The sequence below is a fragment of the Macaca thibetana genome, chromosome 3 (assembly GCF_024542745.1).
Source record: "Macaca thibetana thibetana isolate TM-01 chromosome 3, ASM2454274v1, whole genome shotgun sequence".
Classification (NCBI taxonomy): Eukaryota; Metazoa; Chordata; class Mammalia; order Primates; family Cercopithecidae; genus Macaca; species Macaca thibetana.
This window is the reverse complement of record NC_065580.1, coordinates 91,163,804-91,188,666: the sequence shown is the minus strand read 5'-3', so window position 1 is coordinate 91,188,666 and position 24,863 is coordinate 91,163,804. Positions and strand designations below refer to the sequence as shown.

General features: G+C 35.1%; 1 protein-coding gene across 1 annotated transcript in view; it reads right to left on the bottom strand.

Moving 5' to 3' along the window:
• Window positions 1–16,858, bottom strand: part of ABCB5 (ATP binding cassette subfamily B member 5) — a 126,864-nt gene extending 110,006 nt beyond the window's left edge. Inside the window, exons 1-4 of the mRNA XM_050785400.1 lie at window positions 16,806–16,858; window positions 13,480–13,534; window positions 11,306–11,456; window positions 7,842–7,896 (exon numbers count right to left, since the gene is read on the bottom strand). Coding sequence (XP_050641357.1) covers window positions 7,842–7,896; window positions 11,306–11,456; window positions 13,480–13,534; window positions 16,806–16,858 — 314 coding nt within the window. The remainder of the gene's footprint in view (window positions 1–7,841; window positions 7,897–11,305; window positions 11,457–13,479; window positions 13,535–16,805) is intronic.
• Window positions 16,859–24,863: the final 8,005 nt, after the last annotated feature.

Below are 24,863 nucleotides of genomic sequence, written 5' to 3'. Positions count from 1 at the left end.
AATTTTCACAGAAACTTTAATAGACCATAACTATCATAAATAATTTACCATGTTTTCTAGTAAGAGGAACTCTTCAAGGATAGGATGGAACACTACAGGCTTAATACAAATCATCTTGTTGAATTTTTTTTTTTTTTTTTATGTTGTGGGGAAAAGGTTTGCAGCAATCATATAAAATAAGTGTAAGATGAATACACTGAAAATCACAAGACATTATTAGGAGAAGTTAAAGAAGATCTAAATAAATGAAGAGACATTCCGTTGATGGATTGGGAGACTCAGTGTTGTTAAGATGACAGTCTTCCCCAAATTTATCTATAGATTCAGTGCAATCCCTGTCAAAATTTTCCTGTGTGCTCTCCTGCAGAAATTGACAAGGTGTTCATAAAATATACATAGAAATGTAGAGAACTCAGAATAGCCAAAGTAATTTTTCAAAAGAAGAGCAAATTTGGAGAACTTACACATTCCTGAGTTTATTTATTAGAACTGTAAAACTACAGTAATCAAAACAGTGCAGTACTGGCATAAAGACAGACATATCAATAACTGCAAGAGCCGAGAGAACAGAAACGGACCCTTACGTTTATTGGCAGTTGATTTTTAGCAAATGTGCCAAGTCAATTCAATTGAGAAAAGATTGTTTTTTCAACAAATGGTTCTGGGACAACTGGATAGCCACATGCAAAAAAGGTAAATTTAAACCATTACCTCACATCACTCACAGAGATTAACTCAAAATGGATCATAGACTTAAGTTTAAGAGTTAAAACACTGCAATTTCAAGAAGAAAATGTAGAGGAAAATCTTCATCATCCTGGGTTAGGCAAAAAATTCCCACACCCAAAAGTGCAATCCATAAAATAAAAACTTAGTGAACTGAACTTTACCAAAGTTAAAAACTTTGTCCTTCAAAAGAAACCTCTAAGAAAGTGAACACTCTGACAGATAGAGAAGAAATATTTGCCAATTGTATATCCAACAAAGAACTTGTAATCAGAATTTATAAAAAATTCTTACCACTTAATAATAAGAAGACTAATGGCACAATTTAAAAATAGATAAAATATTTGAATAGACATTTCACCAAGGAAAATATAGGAATAGATTAAAAAGTACATTAAATGCTCATCATTAGTCACTAGGGAAATGCAAATTGAAGTCGTATTATAATACCCCTTCATACCTACTACAGTGGCTGTAATAAAAAAGGCAGACAATGACAAGTGTTGATGAGGATATGGAGAAACTGGAACCCTCAGACACTGCTGGTGGGACAGTAAAATGGTGTAGCCACTTTTAAAAACCAGTTTGGCAGTGTTTCAAAGAGACAAATCTAAATTTACCATATGACCCAGCAATTCCACTCCTAGGTCTACTCAAGAGTAATAAAAACATATGTCCACACAAAGAAGTGTACATCAATGTTCACAGAAGCATATTTGTAAATAGCCAAAAAGTAGAAATAATCCAAATATCCATCAGCTGGTGAAGAGATAAACAAAATGTGATACAGCTTTGCAATGGATTACTACTAAGCAATAAAGAAGAATAAACTACTACCTGTTACAACATGGATGAACCTCAAAAACAGTATGCCAAACAAAAGAAGCCAGGTGCAAGAACCTTACATATTATATATTTCCATGCATATACAGGGTCAGTAATATGCAAATCTTTTCAAATAAAAAGCAGATAAGTAGGTGCCTCAAGCTGGGCGTGAGAATAGGGATTGGTTGCAAATGAAGATCTTTGTAGGAGGATAAAAGTGTTCTAGAAATACTTTGGTGATGGTTGTACAACTCCATACATTTACTGAAAATCATTGTTGCACAATTAAGACTGGTAAATTATATGCTAAGTAAATTATACATCAACAAATGTACTAAAAATCATATAAACAGTACAATTGCACTAAAATTATATATGTACCACTATACATGTAAACATACTATAATAATATAAACAGAAATTAATATTTTTATCTATTAGTGGTGGGATTATGTATAAGTGATTTAATTGTCTTCTTTGTGCATTTGTATCTTTTCACATTTGCTACAATGAAAATGTAATTTAATCAGAAAAAATAATTTAAAATAATTTTACAGAACCACTGACTCACTTTTAAAAAAACTATTCCTTATAAACAAACAAATGAAACCACACACTCAAGTTTTCCACATGGAAGAACTCTACTTATTAACTCCACATTCATCTAGTAATCAGACTTCCAAACTACCTGGGATCCAGAAGAAGAATTTTAGTAGCCCCAGAGCCCAGGCAATTAATTTTGCATCAAGAAATGAAGCCACCCTTGAGGCCTTAGCTTTCTGATTCCAAAACTCACCCAAATTAAGATTGATTTAATGGCTTCATTTATTGAGCACTTACTATGTATTAATCTAACATGGAGTTGGCTGTCTAGTTTGCCCCTTCTGTTTCAAGTAGGTTATGCTAGATACATTAGAAGTAACAAAAGAAAAGGATCAAGTTGGCCGGGCGCGGTGGCTCAAGCCTGTAATCCCAGCACTTTGGGAGGCTGAGACGGGCGGATCACGAGGTCAGGAGATCGAGACCATCCTGGCTGACACGGTGAAACCCCGTCTCTACTAAAAAATACAAAAAACTAGCCGGGCGAGGTGGCGGGCGCCTGTAGTCCCAGCTACTCAGGAGGCTGAGGCAGGAGAATGGCGTGAACCCGGGAGGCAGAGCTTGCAGTGAGCCGAGATCTGGCCACTGCACTCCAGCCTGGGCGGCAGAGCGAGACTCCGTCTCAAAAAAAAAAAAAAAAAAAAGAAAAGGATCAAGTTGCTTAAAAGTTCATATAGAATTAAGTAATCAAGGCCTGGAGCAGTGGCTCACACCTGTAATCCTAGCACTTTGGGAGGCCGAGGCGGGCAGATCACCTGAGGCTGGGAGTTCGAGACCAGTCTGACCAACATGGAGAAACCCCGTTTCTACTAAAAATACAAAATTAGCTGGGCATGGAGGCGCATGTCTGTATTCCCAGCTACTCCAGAGGCTGTGGCAGGAGAATCTCTTGAACCCAGGAGGCAGAGATTGCAGTGAGCCAAGATTGTGCCATTGCACTCCAGCCTGGGAAACAAGAGCAAAAACTCCATCTATAAACAAAAAATTAAGTAATCAACTTTTGACAGCAAAAGAGGAGGCATCATACTGACCAGCAGTAGTCCTGGCACTATTTAGTCATTCCAATCTGGAGTCAGCAACAAAAGATTCAACTATTTTTAGAAAAATTTTCTGAGAAATAAGACAGAGGCATAGACTTAACATTAAAATTATAAAGCTGAGTAATTTTCTTTGGAAAATAACAGTTAGAATAGAATTCTTTAGTTCCTGATTATTACAGATGGAAGAAGTACTATCACCTTATACTCAAAAAATTATGCAAATCAGTGTTCATTAAAATATCAGTTCCGCAGATGCTAATCAATTTTAGCAGAAATGAATTAGGTTCCATAATCAAACATTAATAGGTTTGGAAAACTTGGATTAAATCAAGCTAACTAAATGAAGCCCTTACTATCCATATCTGTCATGTATGTATCCGATAGAAGGCTGTCATAGATAACGTTTTTCAAACCAATTTGACTGAAGAGTCTTCTTTAATGTGTATCTCAAATATTTCAAAAATATTAACATACTGAATACTGAATAATAATTATGATTAATAAGAATGTACTGCATATTATAGAGTCTTGCTCTGTTGCCAAGGTTTGAGTGCAGTGGTGTGATCTCAAACTCCACTGCAACCTCCAACTCCCGGGTTCAAGCGATTCTCCTGCCTCAGCTTGCAAAGTAGCTGGGACTACAGGTGCCCGCCACCATGTCCAGCTAATTTTTGTATTCTTAGTAGAAATGGAGTTTCACCATGTTAGCCAGGATGGTCTTGAACTCCTGACCTCAAGTGATCTACCTGCCTCCGCCTCCTAAAATATTGGGATTACATGAGTGAGCCATTGCAGCTGGTCTCAGTAATAAATTTCTTATTATTTAAATAAATCTTTAAAAAAAGAAATAATAGTATAACAAGTACTATAAAAGGTAAGTATGTTTTCTTATAAATTTAGTAGCCCTTAAATAACTGTACATGGACATATCTTTTCATCTTATTGTCCCTTTTATTGTCTACTTTTAAACAGATGCTCCTATTAAAAAATTTTTAAACTTTTTTAGGAAAAAAATATACTTTGTGACTGTACATTGGAGTCCTGCCTTAATACTGTAAGACCAAAAATTCAGTAGAAAGCACTACCCTAGGTCCTAATCAAGAATTTTCAAAAGATCCCATATAGAGAAATTTTATGTAAAATTAGCTAAGAAAAGAACTTTATGCCAAAGAAAGTTGAGGCTGCAGCAAAACTCAATTCAAGGGAGCATCATTCACACTGTAGCCCAGAACAACACTATCCAATAGAACTTTCCATGATGAAAAAAATGTTCAATATCTATGTTGTACTGTATGGAAGCCAGCCAGATATAATTATTAACACTTGACATGTGATTGAGAATGAGAAACTGAATTTTAAATTTCATTTAATTTTAATCAATTCATATTCATAGAGAAATCAAGCAACAGAAAGAAATAAAAGGCATCCAAATTGGAAAACAGAAAGTCAAATTATTTATTTGCTGATAATATGATCTTATACCTAGAAAACCATAACAATTCCACCAAAATACTCCTAGATTTGCTAACAAATTCAGTCAAGGTTCGGGTTATAAAATCAATGTGCAAAAATCAGTAACATTTCTATACACCAATAATGGTCAAAATGAGAATCAAATCAAGAAATCAATCCCATTTACAATAGTTACAAAAAATATCTAAGAATATATTTAAGGAATTAAAAGATCTTTACAAGGAAAACTACAAAACACTGATGAATGGAATTGTAGATGACACAAACAAATGGAAAAACATCCCATGCTCATGGATCTGAAGAATCAATATCATTAAGATGACTTTACTGGACAAAGCAATCTATACATTCAATGCAATTTCTATCAAAATGCCAATGTCATTTTTCACAGAATTAGAAAAGACAATCCTGAAATTCATATGCAACCAAAAAAAAAAAAAAAAAGGCTTAATAACCAAAGCAACTATAAGCAGAAAGAACATAGCTGGATGTGTCACACTACCTGATTTCAAATTTTACTACAAGGCTATAGTAACCAAAACATCATGGTACTGGCGTAATAATAGGCACATAGATCAAGGAAAAAGAATAGAGAACCTAGAAATAAAGCCACATACCTACAACCAATTGACCTTCAACAAAGCCAACAAAAACATACATTGGAAAAAGGATATCCTATTTAATAAATGGTGCTGGGAAAATTGGAAATCTGTAAGCAAAAGAATAAAACTGGACCCCTATCTCTCACCATATACAAAAATCAACTAAAGATGGATTAAAGACTTAAATTTAACACCTGATATGATAAGAATCCTAGAAGAAAACTTAGGAGAAACTCTTCTGGACGTTGGCCTTGACAAAGAATTCATGACTAAGACCTCAAAAACAAATTCAACAAAACCAAAAATAGACAAATGGAAATTAATTAAATTAAAAAGCTTCTGCACAGCAAAAGAAATAATCTTTTAGATTATCTTTTAGAGTGAAAAGACAACCTGTAGAATGGGAGCAAACTATGCAACCAACAAAAAACTAATATCTAGAATCTGCAAGGAACTCAAACATCTCAACAACAACAATAAAATAAACCTTAATAACTCCATTAAAAAGTGGGCAAAGGACATGAACAGATACTTTTCAAAAGGAGCCATACAAATGGCCAAAAAGCATATGAAAAAATGCTTAACATCAGTAATCATCAGAGAAATGCAAATAAAACCACAGTGAAACACTGTCTTACACCAATCAGAATGTCTACTATTAAAGAGTCAAATAATAATAGATGTTGGTGAGAATTCAGAGAAAGGAGAACACATACACTATTGGGGGTAATGTAAATTAGTACAACCTCTATGGAAAACAGTATAGAGATTTCTCAAAGAACTAAAAGTTGAACTCCCATTCAATTTGGCAGTGTCACTACTGAGTATGTACCCAAAGGAAAAGAAATCGTTGTGCCAGAAAGATACCTGAACTTGTATGTTTGTTGTAGCCCTATTCACAATAGCAAAGATATGGAATCAACCTAAGTGTTCATGAATGAATGAATAGATAAGGAAAATGTTTACACACACACACACACACACACACACACACATACATACATACATAGCATGCAATACTACTCGGCCATAAAAAATAGTGAGATCATGGTTTTTTTTTTTTGCAGCAACATGGATGGACCTAGAGGCCATTATCTTAGATGAAATAACTCAGAAACAGTCAAATACCACATGTTCTCACTTATAAGTGGGAGCTAAATAATGTGTACACATGGACAAAGAGAGTGGAATAGTAGACATTGGAGACTCAGAGGCTGAGAAGGTAAAAGGGGGGGTAAGAGATGAGAAATTACTTAATGGCTACAAAGTTTACTATTTGGGTGATGATTACACAAAAAACCCAGACTTCACCACTATGCAATATATCCATGTAACACAACTGCACTGGTACCCCCTAAATCTATAAACAAAATTATATAGCCACAAATGGCCATGGCTAACATATTGGACAGGGCATATTAGGAATTAAAACTAAAGAAGAACACAGGATACTAGAGGCTTGGAAAGGTAGAGAGAAGGAAGGGATAAGGAGATATTTGTTAATGCTAAAATTATAGCCAGATACAATAAATAAGTTCTAATGTCCTATAGTATTATAGTTAACTATGGCTATAGTTAACAATAATGTATTACATGATTTCAAATAGCTAGAAGAAAGATACTGAATATGCCCAACACGAAGAAATGATAAATGTTTGAGATAATGAATATGCTAATTAATCTGATCTGATCACTATATGTTACATGTATTATAGCATCACTATGTACCTCATAGATATGTACAATTATCGTGCATCAATTGTAATTTTTTAATTAAAAAAAGAATTAAGGCCCAGAAGATGTCACTGCAATGTGATGGGTGTCCCTTGACAACATGGTGTCTTCATTTTTGGGGGAAAAGAATAGGAATCATTTAGATTTAGAATAAAGACCCAGAAAGTTTTAGTGAGGCAGTATGGAAATCCAGTCCATATACTGAGAGAGGTAGTGTCTACCTAAGAAAGTCAGAACATGTTGAGTAAATAAACCATACTGTTTAATATCTAAAATTACAAAACAGAACATCCTTGTAAATTATTTATTATTCAGACTTTACAATTTTTTGTTTGGATACAACTTTACCATAATAGTCGGAATAATTAGTCTCCAAATTTAGTGTGAATAAAACCTTACTATTTTTATTTTAAAAAGTATTTTATTACTTTTACTATTTATTTGTTGCACACATTTTGTGATTTTTGATGTTTAAAGAAATAGAATTTTCAATGAGCCTCAAAAGGAATATAATTTTTTAGAAGGCAAATCAAGTCCTTTCTTTCCCAGGATATTGCTGGGAGGCAAAATTCCTACAAAAATGCAAATCCTTACAACTTTTAAATTGATGACAACTTTGTCAAATACAACTCAAAACATATGACCTATACACCTTTCGAGTAGAAGAAAAAATATGTGCTAATTGCATTTTATATACTTAATGACAGAAGAGGAAATGTTTGCTTTAATCATTTGTTATGTAATATTAATGGTCATACAAAATTTCAGTTGCTTTTTTCTTGTAAGCTTTAAATAAAGCATCAGGCAACAAATGTGATATTAACATTTCATTTGAACTTACACAGTCATATCTTCATTCAGCTTCTCTTGAGACTGAGTACAGTTCTGATAATTTGCTGTAAAAAAAGGTTATTTAAATTATAGAGGACATTAATTTATAATTGATCATACTGTTACACAGATAGCCCTCCAAACCAAATATAGTGCCCTCTTAAGACAACAGATTTACTGCCCACAAACAGGTTTATTATCATCTCATTTTCTATTCTTTAACCTAGAACTAGAAATAATTATCTCTGCTCTGAAGAAGTACTCACGAAACTCGGAAAACTATAAGGAAGCATTAACCATATAGTTCATAACTGGAAAGAATTCTTTGGGACATCTCTGATCAGGCAACAGTCATGAAAATAATAGTAATAGAATTCCCTGCTTCTGCCTGAGATTATACACTTTGAATTCAGTTTAAAACACTTCAGGGAATGATTTCAGAAGTCCAAGAAAAGCAAGAACATGTGTGTAAGTTCTAGAAGAATTAGCCATGGGAAAAATGGAAAGCTCATTGAAACGTGTTGAGTATAACCAGGATAGTAACATGGTAAAACAATGTTGAAAGGTTGTTAGTTTTCTATGTAAACTTTTCTATATATCTTCTAGTAGGAAAAAATATTGTACACTGTGAAATATACCAAAGTCCTGATTTCACCAACAACACAAAACCATGGTCGATATCCATGATTCCAATTTTCTCCTTATACCTTTATAATCAACATTTGAAATGAACTGCAGACATCATGACTCTTCATCTGTTATAACCATAACATCATCACATATTACAATGTTTATGATCTTTATTTATATGCAAACAATAATTTCTACCTTATTCTATTTACGGAATTGTGGTAGGAAAAAATACCAAAATTCATATGGCAGAAATGGAGATTTCAATGAGATTTAACTGAGCAAATAAAGGAAATAAACATTGTTTCTAAAAATGGTTCCTGCAATCTCATAAAAATGGCATAATCTCAGTGTATAGATTGTGTTGATGGAGGTAATATTTTGGAAAGATCAGGACTCAAACAAAAATGGATCCCCAAATAATGATAGCTGTTATTCATGTTTTTATTTATAGGAATGAATAATCCTGCTCTATTATCCTCCTGAAAATCAATGTTAGAAGGTTGAAGGTTTGCCTCTTAATATCCTTATTTCTCTTTAACAATGTTATAATATGCCAATAATATCCATGAATTTATCTAAATCATTATTGAACTCCTCTACATGTTTACCACATTTGATAAAACCAGGAAACTGGAGAAGCCTTGAACAACAACAAAAATTAGAATTCACAGAAATAGCAATTAGATATGTAGTACCTAGCCTATCCAAAACAGGTAAGGCAATCAATTACAGAAAAAATTTAACAAAAGGAATACTGCCAAGCAGAAGGTCTTAGGTTGCCAGGTTGCTCATTTGCTCATGCATTCCTTCATTCATTTGTTCATAGAGATGTAGTTGACAATAAATATTTACTCAGTGAATTGGTGGCTCCATTTGTTTAACAACAAATTATTTAGCATATATATCAATTTACATCATTAATATGTCAGATTTTAACTTATATCCTTAATTTTATTTATATTATTAAAATATTTAAAAAATCATAACTGTTTAAGCAGGAGATTATGGAAAGACAGAGATGGAAGCAATGAGTTTGTTCCACTCAAGATTAGTACATGTAAAAGATTTGCTTTTGGGTTTAAAGATTTTTTTTCTTTAAAGATTTTTTTTTTTTTTTGCTTAAAGATTTGCTTTTCGGAAAACAAGAAGGTATAATTTAGGTATAAATTAGAATTTAAAGTCAAACAGAGCACAGAGGGAAGTAGACTGCACAAAGATAGGCTAATGTTGATGAAAAGACAGTCTAGGTCGTGAAGAGTCATTTGTCCCAGTTATAATAAGTATTTATAACAATACTTCCTAGTGTGGAATTTGGGGAAAAGCACAAAAAATCAGGAAATTACTAATATTTATAATATCTACCAGATTAAAAACACTGCATAGCTATTACATCAGTGCGTAGGAAAATCACTGGAATTTACACCTAAAGAATAATGTCACCTTGAAAGACATGACCCTGAAATAGGATGCTACAAAGGATACACGAAAGATGCCTACAAATAAGGGCAATATAAAAACACCTTTTCCACACCTAATTGCTAGTTCCTCTCACCACCAATTCAGGGTATCTGTCTCTAGTGCTATAATTTTCTTCTTCTCTTCTGCATTATGTTATATAGTGCATGGCTAAAAGCTACTAAAAAAAAACCAAAAAACAAAAACCTAAGTAACTACTAAACTGAAAGATTTGATCATACTTGATTATTTCTTCCTCTTCCTCTTCCTCTTCCCCCTCCTCCTCTTCTTCCCCTTCCTCCTCCTCCTCCTCCTCCTCCTCCTCCTCCTCCTCCTCCTCCTCCTCCTCCTCCTCCTCTTCTTCTTCTTCTTCTTCTTCTTCTTCTTCTTCTTCTTCTTCTTCTTCTTCTTCTTCTTCTTCTTCTTCTTCTTCTTCTTCTCCTTCCTCTTCCTCTTCCTCTTCCTCTTCCTCTTCCTCTCTTTCTCCTTTTTTTTCCTTGAGATGGAGTTTCACTCTTGTTGCCCAGGCTGGAGTGCAATGGTGCAATCTTGGCTTACTGCAACCTTCACCTCCCGGGTTCAAACGATTCTCCTGCCTCAGCCTCCCAAGTAGCTGGGATTACAGGCACCTGCTACCATGGCTGGCTAATTTTTTGTATTTTTAATAGAGATGGGGTTTCACCATGTTGGCCAGGCTAGTCTCGAACTCCTGACCTCAAGTGATCCACTGGTCTCAGCCTCCCAAAGTGCTGGGATTGCAGGCGTGAGACATCGCACCCGGCCATGATTTCTTATTTTTAAAGGATGTGTTACATCCTCATGGCCTGGGATGACCCAAGCCTTTGATTAAATCCTGATGTAATCACCACTTCTGATAAAAAATTATTTGAATTCTTAGAGAGACAAGCTGAACTATTGTGGGGTTCAGATGATTCCTACATAACATCAGTAAATGGCTTTCTGATTTGAACTGCAACATTGGCTCTCTGCTGAGTCCCCAGCATGCCGGCCCACCCTCTTGAACTTGCCAACCTCTATAACCATGTGAGCCAGCCAATTCTTTAAAATCTCTCTATACACACACACACACACACTCTCTCTCTCTGTTTCTCATGCACATCCTATAGATTCTGTTTCTCTGGAGAACCCTGACTAATAGGGGATTTTTGTTTCTTATTTATTTATTTATTTTAATTATGGACCTCAGTGGTCATGAAGATTTTGTTTCTTTAGTGCCTTAGCAATATAGCAGAATAAATGACTTAAATACACGTTATATGGATACTGTTTTACAACACAATGGTCTGCCATACGAGCTTAACGTGTGTTTGCTTTATTCAATGCTTTTGTGTCTTGAGTGATACAGAAAAATAATCGTATACTCACTTGTGTTAGTTTGGACTAGACATCCACTAATAAGGTTATCACTCATTTCTCCTAAAACCAGTGACATTAAAGGAAGGCAGGCTCCATTGACCAGTGATGCCAGTATACCCAGGATCATGAGTATGATGTCCAGACCATCAGCAAAGCGGAACTGAGGAAAACAAGCACCACAGGTGTAAAACAAACAAACACACCAAGCACACACACACAAAACAGCAGCCTACAGCCTTTGCCACCTAGTAAACATGACTTTACACATTAAGATGGTAAATAAATGCATAAAATCATAGATATGCATTTATATCTAAAGTAAAAACAAATACCAAAACTAAGAATTTACCATCTCCTTTAAAGGCATTAAAAAGTAAAGTAGCTAACTATTCACAGAGCAGAGACTTGGAACCAACCCAAATGTCCCTCAATGATAGACTGGATTAAGAAAATGTGGCACATATACACCACGGAATACTATGCAGTCATAAAAAAGGATGAGTTCATGTCCTTTGCAGGGACATGGACGAAGCTGGAAACCATCATTCTCAGCAAACTATCACAAGGACAGAAAACCAAACACCACATGTTCTCACTCATAGGTGGGAGTTGAACAATGAGAACACATGGACACAGGGCAGGGAACATCACATACCGGGGCCTGTTGGGAGGTCAGGGGCTGGGGGAGGGATAGTATTAGGAGAAACACCTAATGTAAATGTCAAGTTGATGGGTGCAGCAAACCAACATGACACATGTACACCTATATAACAAACATGCATGTTGTGCACATGTACCCTAGAACTTAAAGTATAATAATAATAAAAATAAATAAAGCAGCTAAATCAGTACAAATTGTAGATACCTGACACAAGTCAGGTCAGATGTGGGTATGAATCTTCATTCCATTTGGTTGATTTTGGAATAAGTTAAGATATTTTGGAGACTGCAACAACAATATCTTAGTTTATGGAAAGTTGATCTACACACTTTCAATGCCCTAGGCTCACCGGCATCATAGCAATGTCATGGCTAAGTGCAGTGACCAGAACTAACTGGTAAAAATGTAATGAATTATATTTGTGATTATTTTAAATTCCTTAGATTTTTTTTTCTACCCAGAACAATGCCTATCCTGTAAATAAGGATATTTAAGGGGGTCAATAATAATTTTTAAGGGCTGTTTGGAATAAGAAAGAAATGCCTGAAACCATCTATTGAGTGTTTTATATTCTATTCTGTCCCCATAGCATCTGTCCAAAACCAAACCATGAGCAGAATTGAAAACATGGATTATTTATTTTACCAAGAGAGGCCAAAATAAAATTTAAATAGTATTAAAATGTAATTAGATCTGAATAACAGCAAGAGGAACTTACTGCGTATTTTATGAATGGAGACCAAAAAATTATTTTTCCATTCATCAGTGCAATAGCTAATAAATATTTATAGTGTTACTTCCACAGCATTGCATTCGGCATTACGGACATTAAGAGAGTATCTCCTCCTCCACCTTCCTCCAGAATAATGCTATCTCCTTGATAAAGTTTATCATGTTCTGCTACTATTCAGTTTTCTTTTTTAATTGACTTTTGAAAAAACAGGGGCTGTTTCATGCATATTTATAGGGGCATAACATTGACAGCCAGGCTGACACAGAGATTAAAGTTGGTGAAGTCTGGGAACACATGCATGAAACGCTCCTTAAACATGATTTCAGAGAAGGGTATTGACACATTCTCTGATACACAGGCTTTAAAATATACTTAGATAATTATTTTTGATTTAAAAGGATTTGTAACACTTTAAAAATAATAGCAACACTTAACAATGCAGAATCATTGGAATATACTGAAATGTAAACATAGATGGTAAAAGTCACTCCTAATTTCCCACCACTCAGAAATATCCTTTGGTAACATTTATGTATGATACACACACACACCCCCCACAAACACTTTTAAAACACTGAGTCATTATGTGGATGTTATGCTATTTTTCCCTATCCTTTATTGCGGAATTTTGAGATTATTTATACTTTTTCCTATGATAGTTTAATGAATCTTTTAGTTCCCTCTTTTCCACAAATAATGGATGCAATCTAATAAACACAATCATTTTAGGCACTACTGACAAGTCTCTAAAATCTTTAATGCATATACTTTCTAACTGATTTCACTTACTATCTCAATAGATCCAACAGCTTCCTTTTTCAGTTTTGACTGTTCTTCTACAGTTCTGGAAAATAAAAGTTCAAAATGCAACAGTTGCAATGTGAATATAATTTGCAAAATTTTTCCATTAATAGTTTGCTACCTTCGTAGCAAATTTCTACCAATACTGAAATTTTAAAAATAAACTTAATGATAGACAATTGTCACTGGTTGTCTGTAAACTTGTTAGGGTAGCAACTTGAAGACATGTGTTTGGAGTAGAATTTCTTAAAGTTGTGGTAAAATAGATATAATGTAGACTTTATCTTCTTGAATAATTGTAATTGTATAACCAAGGCACTAAGTACAGTCACATTGTTGTGCCACCATTTATTTTGATTTACCCACAGAACTCTTTTTACTTTGCAAAACTAAACCTCTGTACACATTACACATTTTCCCATCGTCCCCTCCTCCCAGCCACTGTCTACCGCGGTTCTGTTTTGTCTCTATGAATCTGACTGCTCTAGGCACCTCAGATAAATAGAATCATACAGCATTTCTCCTTTCGTGTCTGGCTGTCTTCAAAGTTCATCCTTGAATTATTCACTTAGCATAATGTCTTCGTGTTTCATCCACATTGTAGTAGATGTTGCAATTTTTACTTTTTAAGGTTGAATAGTATTGCATTATATGTTTTAGCCACGTTTTGTCGAACACTTAAGACTGCTTCCACATTTTGGCTATCCCTATTAATGCTGTTAAGAATGTGAGTGTACAAATATCTCTTCAACTCACTGCTTTTAATTCGTTTGAGTATGTACCCAGAAGTAGAATTGCTGGGTTATGTGTTAATCCTACTATTAATTTTTTGAGGAGCATTCATAGTGTCTTCCATAGCAACTGCACCATTTTACATTCCTGCCAGCACAAGGATTCCAGTTTCTCTATATCCTCACCAACAGTTGTTCTTTCCTTTTTCTTTTATCTTTTTTAGTATTAGCCATCATAATGAGTATGAAGTGATGGACTGTAATTTTTAACCTTTAGTAACAAAATCTGAGCTTTAAATGAAATGAGTTCTAGTAGGCACACATTAAACAACTGTACTCTGATTTTTGTCTCCCTTTTTGAAAATTTCATTTCTTAGCTTTGTATGCTCACATTTCAAGGAGGTCCAAATGAAAGGTGAACATTGTATCCACTGATTTCACAGCAATCTGTCAGTTACACACACACACACACACACACACACACACACACACGCATGCGCAAAATTCTGAAACATTAAGAGAAGACTGGCGGGAACAGTTTACGTTTTTTATAAAGACATCACAGGAAGACAAACATCTGGCTTCTCTCCAGCTTCATAACGCATTGTTCTGCCAGCTTTGATAAATGACAATTCACTTAATTTTATTCCACCTGAGATTAATAATTTACTTGTGTTCCAGTCAATTTGCTCTGGGGTGAGGCATGAGATGACAAAAAAATGCTTTACCACTGCAAAACCCTACCATCCCTTTCCCCACCTCTACATGCAGATTTTGAAGCTTAAGACCCAGTAAACCCTCTTCTCTTGGTAAATGTTGTTTCAGGGAAATAATTTCCGACTCCAATTGACCTTCATGGAAAGGTTTGGAAGGAGGGCTTGGGTCGTTTTGTGAAAGTCTCTTTATCAGCGTTGAGATAAGAAAGCAGCATGTGGGCAGGTGGGCGGGTTTGGGGGTTTCCTCCCTCTACACAGTTCTTGGGACCAAGTGTCCTTTGGCGAAGACCGAGGGCGGAGCCTGAGGCGCCCAGAGGAAACTGATTCCATTGTGCAGGTCACACCCGCACTAGCTCCTAGTCCTAGCGTGCTAGTTGCTGGTTTGCAAACTGGAGGGGATCTTACAGAGGTTGGTGGCCCAGTACTTTCATTAGTGCAAATCAGCATGGCCCAGAGCTGCGACGATTCTGCTCTCAGCTCCAAATGTGTTACCTCCACCTAATAAGAATACTGCCTATATTTCATGGCCAGACCCCACACCTATATTCCACTAATTTCACTTTTCAGGGCCCATCCAACCCCTACCTTCAATTCCTGTTGCTATTTTCTTTCATATTGTTTTCTCCCATTCTCTCCAGTCTTTTTTAGTCATCCAAATGAAATTAGGTGTGTATTTTCCAGTTCCTCATGGAAACCAGCAAAAACAACCACCTCCCCATTCTAATTTTCTGTGCGATAGCATGTAGATGTTGCAGTTTGCTGTTAGTATTGCTACTGACCTATTAGCTTTTGTGGTTCACCAATGAGGTCTGTAGTATGTTATTATCATGACCACTTTAAAGATGAGGAAACAGTCACAGAGTAAAACAACCCAAGTTTATGTAGCCAGTGATGGAACTTCAGTCTGATGCCAGAGCCCGAACTCTTAACTGTCCAGTTACAATGCCTCCTGTGAAATATATGCTGAACACATAATTTATTCAGTCCACAGGTAATGCTTAAGAGCACAAATGTGTTCTAAAATAAACCTGTCCCCTCAGCATCCCCTCACACTAGGATGCTAGGGCATCTTTAGATAATGTTTTGAATTTATGAGGAAAAGGTGCTTAGAAAGGGGAACATTTACTTTGGGAAAATAACAACAAAAAGATTAAAGAAGTTTGGAATGCAGTTCTTTTGATTTTCAAAATGTTCCCAAATGGAATTTGCTTTAGCCTAAGGAAGTTTCTGATTCTGACTCATAAGAAAATGACTCAAAAGAACACCCTCTCTGGCTATTTACTGAATTAATAAACTACATGACCTGGGGGGGTCTTCTCCAGTTTTATAGATTGCATGTCCAAATATAACACAATTATTATGGTAAAAGTGGAAATAAAATAGATGTAAAATTATTTCCATTTAAAAACTCTCAATTAATGAATTCCAGGTATAGAAACTTGTATAATATACATATTCACAGAGACCTCTATTCAGTGAAAAAATAATCGGAATCCAATATTTTCTTGTATTAAATGTACCACATGGAATGAAGGGTCCACAGATAATTGAAATTAAAATTTGCAGGTGCCTTTCTTCTATATAATGGTGGACAAGAAATTAACAATGAGAAATTCAGAAGAAGAGATATCTGAAGCACTAAATCAATAAATCCTGGATAAATAAATCCTATTACAATTAATCCTATTGCACTTCCTAAAATCACTATTAAATTAGTTATAAGACTGCTTATGTTGAAGTTCAGCAAAATGCAAATAGCATTGCTATTTTTGGGAAAAACTTATAAACATTTTTGCTACAGGTGTGGAAAGGATGAGTTGCATGTGAAGTTGTAGAAGAATACTTACAGAACTTAGTGAAAGCTTACCCATTTCTCTGATAATTTTCTTGCATTTCTTCAGCTTTTTCAGAATTTTCCATCTTATTTACAATTTACTTCTTCTGAAATACAATTTTAATAAATGTATCATGGCTATGTGACTTTTATCACTTAGTTGATATACACCTTTCTCTACGCCCCACATCTCCCACAGTTTGAAAAAGAAAGCATCTCAAAATTTCACCCTGCCTAGCCCCCCACTCCAACTGAAGTTTCTGGCTTGGCAGTTCACGGATTCAAATTTTGTCATTGAATTTATAACTTCCTTGCTTCATTCTAGGCTTAGATTTGGAGCTAATGAAAGTGTTGGAATTAGAATAAAAGAAGGAAAGTAGATTCCAAGGAAAATGCACTGTTTGTCAGGATATTAGATATTCCTACTTTGCCACTCATTTGACTGGAATTGGTGAAAATGTTTAATCTACTTCATGCTTTTTTCTCTTTAAAAAACTGATGCAGTACTTTTTGTTAGCCAGCAGTTTGAGGGAATAGGGTTTTCTACTTTATCAAAGTTTGGAGCTTTCACAAACTGGATTAACAGTTACAAAAAATTAGAATATTTTGAAAATCCACTCATCATTAAAATTGTATTAAGCATAATTTACTCTTCCTTGGGATGATACTTGAGGAGTTTACCTTGTCTTAAGATCACAATTATGTTCATAAATTATAAATTATCATTTTATTATGGATCTACAGAGATGTTTTTGACTCAGTCTCATTTGTTAGGCCATATAAAATATTACCCTATATAAAGACAATTATAAAGATACGGCTTTAAACTTTAAAGTGGAATTACAAATTAATTAAAGAGTCCCTACACATCTGAAAAAGCTAATAAACTTTCAAGTAGTAAACTTCTCATTGAAAGTGGATCAGAACTGCTTTCAGCGCCAAGGAGGAAGGCATAATGCAAATACAGCCATCTGTTGACTTCTTCTTCCTTTTACAGGAGTAAATGGTCATACTTCATATGGGAGATATTTACAACTGCTAAACTGACTTTATACCATCTCCAGTGATCTGACATGTATGTAAGAAAAGTAATAAAATGATTGACAAATCTCAAACATTTGCATTTCATAGAAATTAATAATTATATAATAAAAATGCATCCATTCATAGAAAGAAATCAAAACAATTAAGGCTCGCCTTGGTAAGTGCATGATCTGTTCGTTTACGCCAAAATCATGTATGCATTCTATCCTCAATAAATAACGAGCTGCACTTTCATAACTGTGCTTTACCAAGCTTATCTTCTGATCGTGCTGTAACTGATTACAACACTGGTGAGTATCCAGGTAAAGCACATTGTGTTCTCCATGTCATACTGCACTTGGGAAACAATGTGAGCAAAGAAAGTTCACTGAGCCAAATAAACACTCTTTTTAAGAAGAGCCATAGTGTCTGTATACCTGGTTTTCTATTGTACAGTCCTATATCTTTTTAGTTAGTTGGTTGAGTTCTTAATTATAGTAGGTAAAATTTTAACAATTCAACAGCACATTTGCACAAGAAATATTTATTGAGTAATACTTTATGCAAGGCATTGATTTTATTACCCTACTATTGTTCCCTGAAAATTATCACCTCCTTCTCTGATTTCCTTTTGCTCTTTGCTTGTATCTGTATTATATTCATGACACATTCTGCATTATATTGCAAATCCTAGTTAACCTATTAGATTATATATTTTTCTCTCTTTCCTCATGAATAATTGAAAAAAGTATTGAGTTTATATGATGTGACAACTATTAGTTTGTAAGAATCAAAAGATATGTTTCCTTTTCCTGAGGAACCCCATGTTTTATTCTTTACTCTAGACTGTAGTCTTACTACTCAGAATGGTCCCAAGAGCAGCAGCATAGGCACCAGCCTGGACATGATTAAAAATGCAGAACTTTTTAAAGCAGTCTTTTAATTTTATCAAAATATACATAACAAAATTTAACATTTTACCATCTGAAGTATACATTTCAGCGGGATTAAGGGCATACTCAATGTTGTATAACCATCACCATATCTATCTTCAGAACTTTTTCATCATCACAAACTGAAATTCTACATCCATTAAACAATAACTTCTGTTTTCTCCTACTGGCAGTCTCTGGTAACCTCTGTTTTACTATTCTAGGTGTCTCATATGAGTAGAATCATACAATATTTTTTCTTTTGTATCTGGCTTATTTCACTTAACATAATGTTTTCAAGGTTCATCAATGTATCCAAATTTTATTCCTTTTTAAGGCTGAATACTATTCTGGTGCACATATGTAGTACATTTTTTAAATTGACGCATCTGTTGATGGACACTTGGATTGTTTTCACCTTTTGGCTATTGTGAATAATGTTTCTGTGAACATTGGCATACAAGTATTTGCTTGAGTATCCTCCTTTCAGTTCTTTTGGGTATGTACTTAGACGTAGAATTGCTGGATCAAGTGGTTAGTCTATGTTTAACTTTTTGAGAAATATTCATACTGTTTTTCATAGCAGCTGTTTTACTTTACATTCCTACGAGCAATGTACAAGGGTTTCAATTTCTCCATGTCCTCACTAACACTTGTTATTTTCTGATTAATGGACAATAGAAATCCTGATGGGTGTGATGTGGTATCTCATTGTGGTTGCGATTTGCAATTCCCTAATGAATAGTGATATTGAGTATCTCATACGCTTACTGCTCATTTGTATCTTCTGTGAAGAAATGTCTATTCAAATCTGTTGCCCATTTTAAAATTGCGTTTTTGGTGTTTTTTTTTTTTTTGTAGTAAGTTGTAGGTGTTCTTTATATATTCTGGATATTATTAAGTATGATTTGCAAATGTTTTCTTTTATTATATGGATTTTCTTTCTTCTCTCTGGATAGTTTCCTTTAATAAGCAAAAGTTTTTAATTTTGAAGAAAAAGTTATCTACTTTTTAATTGTTTTTGCCTGTGTTTTTGGCATCATATCTAAGAAATCTTTGCCAAATCCAACATCATAAAGCTTTTTCCCATGTGTTTTTCTGGAGTTGGATAATTTTCACACTTATGATTAGGTCTTTAACCTGTTTTTGAGTTGGTTTTTTATATGGTGTAAAGTAAGAGTTCAACTTCATTCTTTTGAATGTGGATATCCAGTTTTACTTGTTAAATAGACTGTCCTTTCTGATATTTTCTAATCTATAAGCAACCCTAAAGAAAAAGAACAAAGCTAAACACATCACATTACCCTGACTTCAAAGTATACTATAAGGCTACAGTAACCAAAACAGCATGGTATTGATACAAAAAGAGACACACAGATCAATGGAGCAGAATTCAGGACCCAGAAATAAAGTATGACACCCATAGCCATCTGATCTTTAACAAAGTCAACAAACATAAACAATGGGGAAATGACTCCAATAAATGGTGCTGGGATAACTGGCTAGCTATATGCAGAAGAATGAAACTGGACCCCTACATTTCACCATATATAAAAATTAATTCAAGATTGATTAAAGATTTAAACATAAAACCTGAAACTATAAAAACCCTGGAAGAAAACCTAAGAAATATCCTTGTTGTCATCGGCCTTGGCAAAGAATTTACAGCTTATGCGCTCAAAAGCAATTGTGACAAAAGCAAAAATTGGCAGATGGGACCTAAATAAACTAAAGAGCTTCTACATAGCAAGAGAAACTATCAACAAAGTAAACAGAAAACCTACAAAATGGGAGAAAATATGTGCAAACTATGCATCCAATAAAGGTCTAATATCTAAAATCTATAAGAAATTTAACTCAAGAAGCAAAAACAAACAAACAAAAAAACACCCATTAAAAATGGGCAAAGGATATGAACAAACACTTCTCAAAAGAAGACATACAAGTGACCAAAACAAACATAAAAAAATGCTCACCATCACTAATCATGAGAAAATTGCAAATCAAACCACAATGAGATACCACTTCACACCAATCAGAATGACTACTATTAAAAAGTCAAAAAATAACAGATACTGGCAAGGCTGTGGAGAAGAGGGAACACTTGTATAAGGCTGGTGGAAATGTAAATTAGTTCAGCCACTGTGGAAAGCAGTATGGTGATTTCTCAAAGAACTTAAAACAGAACTACCATTCAATCCAGCAATTCCAAAGGAAAATAAATCATTCTACACAAAAGACGCATGCACTCTTATGTTCATGACAGCACTATTCACAATAGCAGACACATGGAAGCAAGCTGGGTGCCATCAATGGTGAATTGCATAAAGAAAATGTGGCACGTGGCTGGGCATGGTGGCTCACACCCATAATCCCAGCAGTTTGGGAGGTCGAAGTGGGTGGATCACTTGAGGCCGGGAGTTTGAGAACAGCCTGGACAACATGGTGAAACCCTGCCATGATACAAAAGATACAAAAATTAGCCTGCCATGGTGGTACATGCCTGTAGTCTTAGCTACTTGGGTAGCTGAGGCAGAAGAATCGCTTGAACCCGGGAGGTGGAGGTTGCAGTGAGCTGAGATCATGCCACTGCACTCCAGCTTGGGTGACAGAACAAGATTCCATCTCAAAACAAAACAAAACAAAACGAAAAAAGCAAAAACAAGAAGAAAATGTAGCACATATATATCATGAAATCTTTTTAGCTACTTGGGTGGCTGAGTTAGGAGAATCGCTTGAACCTGGGAGGTGGAGGTTGCAGTGAGCTAGGATCATGCCACTGCACTCCAGCCTGGGCGTGACAGAACAAGATTTCGTCTCAAAAAAAAAAAAAAAAAAAAGAAAAGAAAGAAAGAAAATGTAGCACATATACACCATAAAATCTTTTGTAGCAACATAATTGCAGCTGGAGGCCATTATCTTAAGTGAATTAATACGGAAAGAGAAAACCAAATGTTGTATGTTTTCACTGATAAATGGGAGCTGAACATTGGGTCCACATGGACATAAAGATGAGAAAAGTAGCCACTGGAGACTATTAGAGGTGGGAGAGAGGAAGGGGAGCAGGTGCTGAAAAACTACCTACTGGGTACTATGCTCACTACCTGGGCGATGGGATTATTCATACCTCAATAGTCAGTGTCACACAATAAACTCATGTAACAAACCTGCCTGCACATGTAAGCTCTAAATCTAAAATAAAAGGTGAAATTATATAAAAGGTGAAGATAGCCATAAAAATGAATTACTGATACATGCTACATAAATAAACCTTGAAAATATTATGGTAAGTAAAATAACCCAATCATGAAAGGCAACATACTATATAATTCCATTAATATGAAGTGCCTAGAGAAGGCAAATTCATAGAGAAAAAAGTAGGTTAGTAGTTGCTGGGTGGGGGAGAAATAGAGATGATAGCTAATGGGAGTGATACAGGGCTTCTTTTCAAGATGATAAAACCAGTATAAATTGAATGTGGTGATAGCTGCTCAACTCTACAAATATGCAAAAACGATTGAATTGTACATCTTAAATGGGTATATTCTATGATATGTGAATTATATCTCAATAAAGCTGTTAACAGAAAAAGGTAATATTAAAGTTTCTAACCGTTATTACAGAAATTTTTATTTCTCTCTGATTCTGTCAGTATTTAGGAGCTGTGATATTTTGTGGCTGTATGCTTATGGTTGTTATATCTTCTTGGTGATTTGACTGTTTCATCACTATCTAATGTTCTTTGTTGTCTCTTATAAAAGGTTTTGACTTGAGTTGTAACTTGTCTAGATATTACTATAACCATTCCAGCTCTCTTTTGGTTAATTTTGCATGGGATATCTCTTTTTATCCTTTCAATTTTACCTGTTTGCCTTTAGATCTAAAATGATTCTCTTATTGACAGCATACAGTTAGATTATGTATCTTTAATCTATTATAAAAATGTGATTTTGGGGTCTCACTCTGAAACTTCTGAATAGAATCTGCATTTTAACAAGATTCTCGAAGTGGTGTGTAATGCATATCAAATTTTGAGAAACATGACTAGTATCTAGCACAAAGTCTTGAGAAACAGAAGGCACTACTTATCTAGAGGAAATTTTATCTTCCTAAATCCAAGATTATAAAAATAAAGTTTAAAATACACCTTAATGCTGACAACATATTGTTTTTTATCTGCTGTCAATAGCACAGTTTTAAAGTATTGTCAAAGAACCTCTGGCATCAGAATCACCTGGAGTGCATGTTAAAAATATCAGATACCTACCTAGGTCTTGCCCCACATGTACTGAATGAGAATCTAAAGAAATGTGCTGGAAAAAAAATCTACATTTTTAACAAGCTCATTCGATGATTTTTTAAAAAGTTACTCATTCTGTAGATATATACTTTGCCAGGTACTGTTCTAAGCACTGAACAGCCTAGACATCTCTGCTGTCATAGAGCTTAGACTCCATTGCAGGGAGAGTCACAATTGAAAAAAAAAAGGCATACATAAATAAGAAAAATTAGAGTGCTCAGTATTTGGTATATAATTAAAACAGGGCAATTTTATGAAGAGTAATGTGGCATTTATATATGTCTGGTCAGAGAAAGCCCCTTGTAGAAGATAATGTTTAAGTTGAAATCTGAATTATAACAGGAGGTTGCTATATAAAGATCAAGAAGACTATCCCAGGCAGAAGGAATACGATTTAGATGGTAGAGAAAAGTGCACTGAGACAAAGCGACACAAGGTCAAAGCAATTTGTGAGCCAGTGAGCAGGTCCTCACTGTATGGAAAGCTACAGGTTGACCATGATGGCTGCCCCCGTGTTCCTCTCTGTTACCCACTGTTTCAAAAGGAAGATAAATTTGACTTGAAACATGTCAAGTTTGAGATATTTGTGAGATAATCAGGTAGTAATATCCAGCACTAAGTAGATAACATGAAAGTAGAACTCTGAACATCTTAATTGCTCTACACAAAATCTATCAGCCAGCCAATTCTTACTTATTGACAGCTATATGGATGCTATCATGGCTAGTACTATGGAACATACAAGGAAATGTAAAAATAGAGAGAATATTTTATTTATAAGGACTTTTGCCTTAAAAAATATTTCTAGGTTCATGTGCCAAGATGGAAATCATAAGACAAAATACCTATGTGAGAAGAAATCATCAGAGATGCACTTAATCTTCAAGCATTCTTGGTAAGAATAATCTGACAAATAGCTAAAATAAACTGGTTGGATGGAAAGCATGGGCTCTTCGGTCATATGAAAGAAGATATGGCCAGGCGTGGTGGCTCACGCCTGTAATCCCAGTACTTTGGGAGGCCGAGGCAGCTGGATCATCTGAGGTCAGGAGTTTGAGATCAACCTGGTCCACAAGGTGAAACCCCATCTCTATTAAAAATAAAAAAAATTAGCCAGGCATGGTGGCGGGCACCTGCAATCCCAGCTACTCAGGAGGCTGAGCCAGGAGACTATTTTGAACCTGGGACGTGGAGGTTGCAGTGAGCCAACATCGCACCACTGCACTCCAGCCTGGGCAACAGAATGAAACCCTGTCACAGGGAAAGAAAGAAAGAAGATATTGTATGGATTGTATTTAAAGCATCCATTGTATGGATGCTTTAAAATGACCAAAATAATAGTAGGATGATCATTTTTGACTGTGAAAAAGTTTCACACACACACATTCTTGTTTCCACCTTTACTACAAACTATTATAACATGGAGAAGTGTTTTATATTCTTCACAAACTTCAATTGTTTTCATAATCTCTAATACTTTTGCTTTGACTTACTGTAATTCCTCAGATGCTGTTTTGAGTGGGCCGCATCCAGTCAGTTGAAGTCCTTAAGAGAAAGGACAGAAGTCTTCTGAAGATGATAGGATAAAGCTTTCAGATACAAGATATCAATTTCTTGCCAGAATTTCCAGCCTTCTAGTCTGGCTTGTGGATTTTGGAAGTGCCAGTCACCAAAATTACACGAGCCTGTTCTCTCTTTCTACACACACACACACACACACATGCACACACACACAGACACACACACACGGCCCATTAACTGTATTTCTCTAGGGGAACCTAATATACCTGGCAAGACAGGTTATGTGATGAATAGTACAAAAAGTGACTATTCTAG